A 12,638-nucleotide genomic window follows, 5' to 3' on the forward strand; every position below is an offset into this window, starting at 1 on the left:
AGCTTGGCTGCTGAAACTGTTGTTCTATTGAGACTATTGTTCGTATTTGCATGAGATTCTTAGCACCTCGAAGTTTTATTCACCAAACTACCACTGGATACTGTGTGAGCGTGCTGGTGATAGTTTTGTAGTTTCAGGTTCCCCATTTCTCCTTTGGGGGTGTCCATTTATCTCACAGGTAAAGCTCTAATTTTGCTACAGAGTAGAACTTAATCTCACAAGCTGCTGGACCGTCTGTCTTACTGTGTATTATGGCTTATGGTTATAGCTTTTTTTTTTTAAATTTTCTGCACTAAAAAATTGCTTACTAGGCCTCATCAAGTAAGTCTGCCTGTCACTGTCTTTGCTGCTTTACTTCTGCTTGGGTAATCATGGTGGAAATTGTTCCTCACTCAGTTGTTTTTGTAGGTGAAGATTGCAGTAAAGAATTGACAGTAGATAAATTGCTTATTTGTCTTTAAATCAGTTCAGGTCATCGTCACTATGTGTGATTTTACTGATATTCTGCTGTCACTGTTTTTCCCCTTCAAAGCTATTTATTTATGTTTTAAGTTGAGTTTTAAGTTCATTTGAGTTCACTGTAAAATGCTGTGGGGTTTGAGGAGGAAACTAGGTTAGAGAATCAATTTGTTGACTGAGTTTAAAAAAAAAAACAACCCAACTACAACCAACCACATAAGCCCTACAGTTTAGACATATCTAGCATGCTAGCTGTGTGTCTTTAAAATAGAGTGCTCACATAGATACAATTTTCAAGAGCCATGGTTTACTCTGAGAAAAGTGAGATCTAAAGTCAAGTCATAGGTATTCAGACTAGTCCTTTTAATTTACAAGGGCTGGGTGGGTAAACCTTTTCCTTTAGGATCCGGAAAAACTTTCATATCTTTGTTGCAGTACTTACGTGAACTGATGTTACAGCTCCAACATGGCCTGCCTGTCCTCAAAATCTTTTAGTAAAGCCATTACTACTAACCTACCCCATCTTCATGTAGACATACCCCGACAGGCTTCAGGCTCAGCTTCTTCGTTCCTGTGCTTTCTGTCCAAGCTCTCCTTGGAGAGCCCTGGATGGTGTCCAAGTGAAGATCTAGGTATTTTTATTCCTTTGTCCTTGGCAGACTGTGGAAATCGGCCTTTGCTCCACCATGGCAGGGAACAGGGAGAGGCCTTGAAGTGGTAGGATGGTCAGAAACCCAAGTTTCTGAAGCCAAAAGTTCTTCATCCTTGTATCAGTGCAGAATGATAGGCAGACTTAATTGTAACCACCCGTGGGTTGTGAGGCCATCATAATTAAGCTTATCATTTACCCTAGCCAGTCTCTCTTAAGGTTTTGTTGATGGTAAATCAATTTACTGTTGAAAAACAGTATGGAGTATGCTGACTTGGATAGGAGAATATGAACAAAGCCTCCACCCCCATGAAGTACACAGGAAATAAATTTGTGACAGCATTTGTAAGCACGAGGGGTTAGAAGGTTGAAAAAGTGTGTGTATTTTAAATAATTTGGGATTTAGCCACTGTGTATGAAATAGTCTGCTATGGTGTCCGTATCAAAACTGGAGAGCTACTGTACTAACAATGCTGAGCAAAGTGGATGGGTGAGTTTGAGTTCACTGGTTGGGAAGTGCGTTTTTAAAGCAAAGTAATGGTCTGTTGATAAGAGAGAACCTTTCTCACATGAAAGAAATAACAAACCGGTAGAGAGGGAAAATCTTGAGTCATACTTGAATTAATGGTATTACCTTTTTTTGGTGTATCCTCTGTATTTGGCATATTTTTTGCTCTCTAGACTAGCCTGTCGGCACTGGCAATACTCATGCCTGGGTAGAATTGGGTCTTGTGTCTTTGCAGTTCTCAAAATTCAGATACATGCAGCGTATTAGTATGTCTGTCTGTGTTATATGCTGTTTTGATATATGAACACTTTGGAATTTCAAGTCAATATTTAAATGCTTGCTTATGTTCAAATAGTTCTACATGGTTTGGGCTCTTGTGAAACTTGGTAATTTTTTGTTTGATTTCTGTGGAACTTTGTTAGGGAAATACTGGTGGTATGTGTTATTTCTGAATGCCCTTGATGCTACATTTTGTTTAAAGTTCTGGAGAAATACATTCAGGAAAAACGTGCATGTCAATTGCATTGTTTAACAGCTCAAGTCACTGACATTGTGGTACTAAGGACCTGCCCATGCTACAGGATGGCACTGGCTTAGGGAGGAATATGGCAGAGACAGTGCATCAATGTTAATGCTAGCTGTGTGCTTGGATATAGGTGCTCTGGGCAGCATACAGCTAACGTGGATTATGAATGGGGATGGATGGCAGTTGTGCTTTGTTCTTACCACCACTGGACCCCACCAAACAGCCTATATAAATCACTGAAGGTATGTTCAGATGAGCATTGACTTTTGTGATTTTGAGGAAGATGGATACAAAGTTCTTAAAATAGCAGGCTTCACTACTGAAATGTCCTGTGGCACTCTAGGATGTAGTTCAGAGAAAAGATATAAAACTACACTGCCAGACCTTAAATTATGTATCTCTAGAAAGAAAATATGCCTTTTATATTCAGCTTTGTCACTGGCTATTGAATCAAAATTGTTTTTTTCCTACCACTTTTAAAGTTTTGTTCACTTTGGAAGGTATTTTATTTCCTACTTTCAAGAAGGGGTAATGAATATGGGCTTGTTTTATCAGTCAGGTCACAGCAACAGAAGTTGCTGATTTTGTGGTACCCACTTGAAGGCAGTGGAAGGGGTGGAGTACAAAATTATTTTTGGAGGATTCTTCCAGCTATTAGAATGTCTTCCTGAAATAATGACAGTTGTTTATTGAAACTTTAAAAAAGATCTTTGCAGTAGATATTACTTGTCAAATATTAGTACTCTTTTCCCTTTCCATGGGTATTGTTTTTATCCAGCTGTTGAGCGGGTGTTATAGAATGTGGAAAGAAGATGATTCTTGAAGAAATACTGCTTGTAAAAGATTACTGGCACTTCAACAGATTGCTGCAAACAAATGTGCACTGTACATTTGATGTAGTAATTTCAAAGAATGAAATATTGATAATTTGGCTTTGCGTTGGCAACAAATTGTTCAGAGTTGGTTTGTAATATGAAAGCACAACCTGATCCTGAACCCCCTCTGGTTATGAAAAATTACTTAGCGCTTGATATTAGAGTAGAGCAGTTCATGCTAGTAATTAATACCATCTGCAGAGAACACTTTACAGGTTCAGGCTTTCTGCAGTCAAAAGATGATCTGCCAAACCAGTGCAGCTTTAGTTACATAACTGCTTTTTCTTGCTTTGAATTATGCATATGTCCCACTGCTTTGCCAGGGATTCCACCCCCCCCGCCCCCTTCTTCCTTCCCCTTACTGGTGTGACTGCAAGGCAGGCTCTGCCTTACCTCACACATGTGAATGTAATTGGGCAGAATGATCCCTGTGACTCTCAAATATCTGATTAATCTCTTTTAATATCATTCTTCTTGCCTTCTCTACTTTTTTTTCCTTGTTTTTTTTTGCTGTTGTCTGTTTTAATTTTGTTTACACCATGATTGTTATAGATAAGCCTTACCACACTTTGATTATATATTCCTTTCCCCTTTTTCCCATTTTTATTTGACCAAGATGCTGTATTCACTTTCCATACTTGCATAACACTAAATTTCAATGCAGCCTAAGCTTTTTCACTGGCGGTTGCCCTGGCACACCATCCAGCCCTGGATGAGTTAGGTGTTCTGCCTGTACCTCCTGTTCCTTGGCTGTGTTCTGGTGCCTCAACTGTTGCTCTTGGAACTACAAAGGCCTTCAAGTTTTTGTTTTCTTTTAATTATTGATATCTTGTTAATATCACCTTGGGGACCAAAGGCATGAGGACTTGCAGAAAAAAAAACTTATACTGTTACCAGTTATCTGCTACGTCATCTTCATTCTTTTGCCACTGAAGTCAGCATGTCTGAAAGCACACTGCAGAGATGTGAATTCCTTTGTGTCTCATCTTTTGCCTTGTGTCTTCCCTTTTCTTGTTTGGAGGAGAATACGGAAAGCCAGACAACTGGGTTTCCAAGCATATGGTATCCAGCATCTCTTCCCCTTGCCCTCACTTTCTCACTTAGCACACTTCAAAGCTGATTTTCTTTTTAATCAAGAGGCTACTTGGTCTGTGTGTTTTCAATGAAGTTGATGCCTCCAGGAATAAGACGTTCCTGTTGAATCTGGAACATCACCTATTTTGGGATTTATTATGTACACAAGAGAAAAGCCTAATACCCAAAACCACTTGCTTCTTCCTTTCTACATTTTCGTAATTAGACAATGTCATGCTATGTAGAAAATAGCAAGTACTGATATGCAAGTAAAATGGGTGGTATGAATGCAGCTTGCTAAACCTCAAGCAATTTTGATAACATCTCTGGAAAAAAAAAATGTTTGTCTGTGGTCTACAAAAGCAGTCATTTGGCACACCGTTGCCAAAGAGGATACTGATACAGAAGCTTTGACACAAGGCACAACCTCTGTCCAAATAATTCCTGCAGGCTGGGGAATGTGCCTGATAATTGCTCAGTATTAATGCATCTGTGGAAATTTCTCAAAGGAGAAAAAGTTAGTTGTGATGTGCTGGTTTTGAACTGTTTACCTATATGCACATTAACAACATGGTTATCTTCCTCTCTGCCTTTGCCCTTCAATAGCAAAATCTAGATTCTTGGGTTGTCTAGAATAGAACAACCGGGGTGCATCTGCCCATATGTATTAGTGGGACAGAGTCCTCCAGCTCCCTGATACTTCAAAGGCGAAAGACATACCTACCATATGCATGTGCAAGTCTACAACTCTTTGTATGACCAACACATTTCTAGCTTCCTGTCACTGGCCAGAAACCTTTCTGTCTCTGCATTTATGAATATTGCATTAATGATGCGTTATGCAGCTCTTGATTGCATCCATTCTGGGTAGAAGATGAGACCTGGCAGCTCTTGGTGATTAGAGGAGCATCTGTCAGTTCCTATTTATCTCTTAATATCCATGTTATAAATAACTGGAAATGTTTGTACTTAGGTCTGTAGTTCTAGTTTTTTATTCTCTGTGTAAAAATTATGCTAACTCATATTATTTAAATATTCAGATTTGTGTAGGAAAGTGTACGGTGAGAGGGAGGATAACCATGTTTTAATGCTATGGATTGATGAACTTTCTCCATTTTATTGAATACAGTACAGCTGATATAATCAAGCTTTGTTTCCTATGGGCTGGTGTCCTTCATTCTTATCATATCTAGTGCCAGATATTCAGATTCACAGCATATTCCTAGAACAGACCCATGGGGCAAGAGGCAGATGGTGTGTGCTGTGGTTGGCCCAGAGCTGTGCAAATGCTGGTTGTGTGTCCACTGTCGAGAAGACTGTATGACCACTGACTTGAGCCTGCTTCTTCCTTCTGTAAGGCTAGGAATATAGATGTCTCTATTTAGCTGTCCATTTTCATGTAGACTCTGGAAAATTAACTGTTGATCCTTACCTCTTTTTAGAATGATTAATTTAAAATTGGCTGGTAAAGTTAAATATTTAACAGCATGATTAAATCAAGCTAGCTCCTTATTGTGTGCTTTTGGGGGGGGGTAGGAGTTGCTTTGAAGCTTTTTCGTTCTGAAAATTGGGGTGAAAATGTAATATAGAGATCATGCATCCCTGGCATTAAAAACTGAATTAATAAAATAATAACTCAGGTTTGTTTAATTTTTTTTCTTTTAATTTAAACAATGTACACCTTAAAATTGTGGTATCAGTGCTGCTGTGTTTCATGGAAATGCAACTCTTAAAATTACTAACACAAAGTAATTCTTGCCATTGTTATGGTCTGAACAGATTTGTTTTCTATGATGGAAGTTTAATGTTGAAATCTTGTACAACATATCTGCCCATTCACAATTCATATACTTTTCATCATAAGCTCCTTTAAATTCCTTAGTTTTCAGCCCCCATAAAATGTTCAGAAAAGTAGAGGAATTGGTATAATTTAAAATTTTCTAGTTGTAAACCTTGGAGAAGTTTTGAGGTGGTAAAAATACAACAAAGTTTAGGGATAGTGGATGCTTATGGGGGAAAGAAAATAACTGTAACCTTTCATAGCTTCTTTTTAATAAATAAAGTCAGATGACTCTTGCCATCTATTCAATAATTTGTGCATTGCATTGATTATTTATGCCCAGCAAATTGACTGTTTTGTGGTGGTTCAATGGTGCTCTTTAAATAGTGTGAGAGAGTACACAACATGCAGTACTAGCTGAAACAGCATTTAATGTTTCTTCCTATGACCATAATCTAGAAAACAATCATATTTTTAACTTTCTCAGGAAGCAATATTTTGGTTTATTTTCCCTCCATATTTATTTTGTTTTCAAAAAGGACTATTTGTGTTGTTAATTTCATGACTACTTACTGTCATGACTACAAATACTGTGGTGCTACAGATGACCGTGAAATGGGAACGCTCAAGCTCACCGATTTAACAAGGAGCCCAAGAATGGAAATACGTCAAAATCTTCATATGCAGCCAAAGCAGCCTTTCCAACATCAGCAGCAGGCACTGAGCATTCGTACATCTTTTAGCTCATCCACGCTGCCAGTGTCTTCCAAACACAGAGGAAAATTCATTAACCTACGTGATAGTGTAAAAAAGAGTCCTACAAAAAGCACAGCAAAAGTAAAAGCTGCTAGTGGTTGGATGTCTGATGGCTCATGTTCTAATTGTTCTTTAGAAAAGGTATGTATTGCACTAGGTATTTATAGATGTGCATTTTTGATGCAAACCATAGAAAGTATGTCACACTTCTTTCTTTCTGTAGTTTTATCTCTGCTATTTCTAGAGACTTTGTTACTTAATTTTCTTTTGTATTTTATCACTAGAAATCAAAGTAGCAATAATTGAATCTGGGATGGCAAAGAAATACTTCTGCTCAGTGTTTTCCCATTAAGGTTGTTGCACTCTATACAGAGTGAGTTTTTTTTACAGTAATTTCTTGAAAGTGAGGAAAGTCTGGTTTGCTTGATTTTTGTTCTCCAAAATGTATCTTTTAGTACTTTACAGAGAGCAGTATTATAGAATTTGCTGGTTTAGTTGGTCTGCTTCAGGATGTGTATGGTACTCTGATTTAATTTCAGGTTAATTGATATTTCCTCACAGAAGGAGTTACTGTGTGTGTTGGTTAAACATGAGAAAATGGGTGTGTTCTTCCTTTTCACAACATGTGGACTTAGTGTTAGATTTGGAGGCATTTGTTGTAATTGATCACTTAAAGGCATTATTATCTTAGCTTTTTTAAAACATATCACTTAAATGATTATTTTTTTTGTATATAAATTTTAAAGTCCATCCTTAAACTCTAAAAAAAAAATTACTTGAGATTTATTGTACTGTTGTAACAGAATGGCTTTTCACTGTAGGTGTTAGAACACTTATTTAGGTGGACAGGCTCTGTTAAAGTGAGTTACTGTTTAAGTCATGCATTCCTATATATATAATAGTCTATCATAATTATGTGCTACAGTTCCTATGTATTCAACAAAAAGTTTTTTATTGGCCCACTACTTTCTTCATAGCTTGGATTGGTTTGTGTCCATTTAAACCAAGATAATTAAATGTTTTAGTCAGACGTCTTTATTTAAAGTTATTTTGAGGAGAAGCTTTTGTTTTTCAGAATACTTTAATGTATTTTTGGACAATTCCTAAAACTTACAAGTGATTCTTGGAAATTTCTGGGAAGCGGAGCATTGAAAGCGATACTGTGGGTTATTGGACCTTATTTAGCTGCTCTCACAGATACCTGTATCATATAATCATTTTCAGACTGATTATGTACCATACTAAAATAAAATTAGCATTCTTCTGTCATAAGGAAGTTCCAGGTCTTCTTTCTCTGATGATTAAAAATCTTTTAATTTCTTGCATTGTCTTTCCTTGTGGTAGCCATAGTGCCTACATCAGTTCACTGTATTCCATGAAACATTTAAGTGAAGACATTCTTACCTTCAGTTGGATTTGCAGATCCTTTGAAAGTGGTTGCCAGTGTTGTCACCTCTTCCCTCACCCACATGGTAGTGGAGGACACTCAACAGGAACATTGCTAGGACGCTTGGAGGAGCAGGGAGCAGCTTTTAAGAGTCAGTGCATACTAAACCAAAAGCACAAAGGGAAACTACAGTGACAGTACTAATAGCTGATGAGACCAGAACCTGAAAGAATTAAAGGACTTTGAACAATGTCAGTTTTAAAATAATAAGGCTAAAAATTGGAACTGGATGGGAGGGTTCTTGAAGCATTTGGGAATGAGAAGCCCAGAGAGACATGGGAGTTAAGAACTGATAAAAGGAAGGAAGCAGGAAAATAAAGCTGCCATTTGGTGCAAAGACAGGGGTGCAGACTGGCCCATGAGGAAATTGGCTGCAACTTGCTCAGTTTGCCAAGTCAAAGGGCAGGGAAGTATATGGTCAGTATCTGAGTATAACTTCAGTTTGTTTTTAACTTTCTCTTATTGCAGGAGTTGTAACTGTAAAGCTGGAATTTCTCTGACCTGCTAATGCTTATCTTTCAGCCTTAATGTTGTGTTATATTTTGATATGTAATATGTGCGTATCTGAAATTTTGGTTAACAGGGTATTTACTGTGTACATACATGGGAAACTGCTTACTTTGGAACAAGGCAGGCTTGAAGGGGTGGCTTATTTTTTGCATGTGCAGGGCTGAGTAATTGCTCAAGCTATTTAATTTGATCTGTCCTCTAAAGGTTGCATCTTTCTTCCAATAACTGTAGGTTTGTTGCACTGAGCATTACCCACATCCTTTGCAAAATGTGTATTGTCATTTTTCTAGACCAATTTAGATTCTCCCCCATCCTCCTTTTTTTAACACTTTGAAAGATTGTGCTGTTGTCCGTAGATGTAAGGATGTTTAAATGGCATTAGTAGTAATCTCTCAAGATATCAAATATATCATGTTCTTACATCTTTCAATAACTGCAACATTTTTTACCAGCTGTTCATTTTGGATAGATTGACTTTGAGTTAAAAAAAACAAAAAAAAGTAGAAATACCATATGTACATTTAATAAGGGTTGTTGCTCTTGGACTGTTTCAGGTTTCTTTAATATTTGTTTTTACTCTTTAATTTGGTGTATGCTGTTGGTGTATGTTGCTTTGTCTTTTAAACATTTTAAAAGTTTGAGATATTTTAATACGGTTATGTTCTGGGGTTTTGGTTCATTTTCAGAATTTAGTATTTTCTTTTGTCATTGTGCTTCATTATATTTAAAGAGCACAAGAGTGTCTTGGAACAACTAAGTTGTGAGAGCTTTGATGTGCTGTTCAGCTTGTAATTTTGATGATAGTTGCCAGTAGTTTATGTTGCTGACAGCTTGTTGACAACCAGTATGTTAACATCTCAAAATGATCTGAGTCAATGTTTTGCTCAAAATGCTGTTTGTAATCTTGTTCCCTTGCAGCTTGAGTGTCAGTAGCTTTCCTGATTATTATTTTAATGAAAATTCCTGAGACCAAAATTCTACTAGTCTGAAGGCTTATGGTAAACCTGTATGAGCATCTCTGAGAGGTAGAATGAATCTGGTTTAGGATCTTCTGCCCATTTGACTAAAAGATTTTCTTTGATTTTTGCCCAGTTTAGAAACCTTAATGTCTTCTGACCCCCCCCCCCCCCCCCCATCAAAGAGGAATATTAACTTTGTTCAGTGCTATCAACTTTAGCCACTGTTACCCTGCTTTTGCACTCTGTTGTATGTTGGTGAAAGGCTTCTGTTGTGAAACCAGCCCACAAAAAGCCTGAGTCTGTCCACTGACATGAACAGGTTTTCTGTTGGGACCCCAAAGTCTCATTACTCTGTACTGCAAGGTGAGTAACTTGCTATGAATAAGCAATCTGGATATGTCTTAGTACTTTTGGTTCTTTGACATTAGCACATTGCTGGGGATGCACTGCCATATACAGCATAGTTAAAGGTGGTTATTTGTCTTCAGTTGTAGTTATAGTCTCCAAATCCATATGATATTTCAGATTTTTTTTTAAGCTGTTAAATTTGAATCTTCTTGTTTTAAAATGTTTTCCTAGTTTTTGTCATTTTGACATTTTGTTGGTGATTTTTAGCCCACAGAAGCTGTTCCTTCCTCTTCTCCCATTGTCCCTGTGATTCCTGTCCCACCAGTCCCTGCTGAGACCACTGTCATCCCATCCACCATACCACAGGTTTCTATTCTTTTATTTCTTTTTTTTTTTGTTAAATTTGTTCAAATTTTCTTTATTAAATTTATTTTATTGTTTTGTTTAAAATCACCTTTTGGTACTCACACACAGGTTTGAAATGAACTGTAAAATAGCTTAATGAGTAATACACTAGAGTTTCATCCTAATTTTTGTTTTTATAGCAGCTTTTAGTCCATTTAAAATATCTGTATTTTCATATGGAAGTATATTAGAAAGTTGTGAAATAACTAAAGAAAAAAAAACCAAAAGAATGGAAAGAAGCAATAGGATATTTTGTCTTCACACAATAATTTTAGAGCCATTTCACCCTTAATAAAGTGTTATTGCTTGATTTATTTATTTATAGAAAATTGTTGTCTCATCTCATATACAACTACTTAATGTATGTTGCTCATTGATTACACTTGCATGGTGTTTCTAATGTTCTCCAGCCATTTGTTGGTATTAGTGTCTGTGGTAGAAAGAGACTTAACTGCAAGGTTCAAGCAAATGAAGTGAACTTCACTTACAGATTTCACTGCAAGGTTCAAGCAAATGATTTATTTGAACTTCACTTACAGACTTAACACGCCACTATTGCAGGTTTTACAGATACAGTGGAGGAAGGCACTACTGCAATTTTAAAAGCAAGAGTAGTACACTATCACAAGCACACACGTGTTTACAAACTTAAAGCATAAACAATATTCACTTACTCCTCCAGGTAAGGGCTCTCAATCCCAGGGAAGCTACCTCAACCGGCATCCTGATCAAGGGGGGGAAGGGTCTCCTTCACAAGCCAACTGTATAGTTGGAGAAGTGACTCCCTGATTTGCAACCTGAATCTTAGGGTTTTTATCCCCTGACTTGTGGAACGGTGTGTATTGCTATGCCTGAGTCAATTATGATATATGCCTGAGTGGATTATGTATATGTGAGTGGAGTTTCCCCTTATCTATCTTTCTTTTGCTGGTCTGTCATCATTTGATGTGCAAGGTTGTCGTTTGCAGCTGAAGCTGAAACCCTCCAGCTTTTCTTTACCGTGCTTGCTTCCTCAGGCAGCTGAACAGTGGTTGGATTGAGACTCAGGGCATACTATTTGTTAAAGGATTTCAAGGCTCAGTTCAGGTTTTGGTTCTTTGAATGGCGCAGCCACCACCCTGTTTAGTTCAGGGTTTATCAGACAACCCAGGGCTAAGCTGTCTACACCGCTCCCGTGAGTCCTCTCTGCAGAGAGACAGGGCCTCAAGGCAACCCAAGGCTGGGTCACTTTTGTAACCCCCCACAAGTCGCCTGTGTGCGCTACACATGGTGAAACTTGTTTGTGAACTATGAGCCGGACAATCCATACAGTGTCCTTGGGGAGATTTAGAATACAAAAGGGGGTTTGGGGGGTTTTTTTACCCCTCTATTCCAAATATATTTGACTCATAAAACGTGCTTCCCTTCTGGACCTTCATTCTTTAGGTCACATAATGTTAACACACAAAAAAAACCCCAACCCTGTCAAAACAAGTGAAAGCAGTAAACATTAGTTAACATTAATATCTTGCATATAACTTGGAACATGTGACCACAGCGTGGCAAGCTATAGAATAATTAAGGATAGGTTATATTTTTGCATATAGAATAGCATTCTGCTTTTATTTTAGTGCAAAAATCTCAAACGATGAGTGCGCACGCCTTCTGAAAACACGGGTCACTTTTTAGAATTGTTTGGTGACAGATATTTATTAACTTTAAAAGGGAATTAAGCTATCCAGAATATTACTGGGATATTTTTGTGGGATATATATCAGTATTTTTTTTTCTTAAGGTCTGCTTTCAAGCAATGTGGCTAAACTTGCAACAGATAGTAATCTTTTATCTCTGCTACATTGTTAAATTTTACAGCATCCAATAATTATCAAAACTTTTTACAGTTGGCTGTTTTGTAGTGCAATTTCTAGGGGATGTGTGTTTACATGAATCTGTCACCTATACTTTTCCCAAGAGGCAGACCAGAGATTTGATTAGTTTCAGAAATATTTCCTTCTTATTGATGGATTCTGCTCACATCAGGATTTAAGGCAGACAGACTAGTGCAACCAGTGGATGGACTTCCGTTGTCAGCCTTGATTAATAAAGATAAGTGAGTCTCCAGTAGCATTTACTTTCAGGGAATTGCCAATAGGCTAAACTTAATTTAAAATAAAATAATTAGTGCTGTATTTTTTTTGACTGCCATTGCTGTGACAGCATTACTGCCCATTGGTGATACTGGATTACAAGCAGAAGAGTAAGAATTGAGTGGTCTGTGCCTCTGCCTTCTGAGTTCGTATAAATGTCTGCTGGAGTTAGCTGTATAATTTTGTGTCATTTGTGATTCTAAGCAATTAGAAAAT

At 37.4% G+C, this 12,638-nt stretch overlaps 1 protein-coding gene across 10 annotated transcripts in view; it reads left to right on the forward strand.

The window, feature by feature from the left end:
- DLG1 (discs large MAGUK scaffold protein 1) overlaps positions 1 to 12,638 on the forward strand; it is a 170,622-nt gene that overhangs the window by 90,390 nt on the left and 67,594 nt on the right. For 7 of the 10 annotated variants that reach the window (XM_075031686.1, XM_075031688.1, XM_075031690.1 and 4 more), the window contains one exon: positions 10,159 to 10,257. The exons of the other annotated variants lie outside the window; for them this stretch is intronic. In XM_075031686.1, coding sequence (XP_074887787.1) covers positions 10,159 to 10,257 — 99 coding nt within the window. The remainder of the gene's footprint in view (positions 1 to 10,158; positions 10,258 to 12,638) is intronic. 10 annotated transcript variants of the gene reach the window in all.

The sequence above is a fragment of the Buteo buteo genome, chromosome 7 (assembly GCF_964188355.1).
Source record: "Buteo buteo chromosome 7, bButBut1.hap1.1, whole genome shotgun sequence".
In the NCBI taxonomy this organism is placed as follows: domain Eukaryota; kingdom Metazoa; phylum Chordata; class Aves; order Accipitriformes; family Accipitridae; genus Buteo; species Buteo buteo.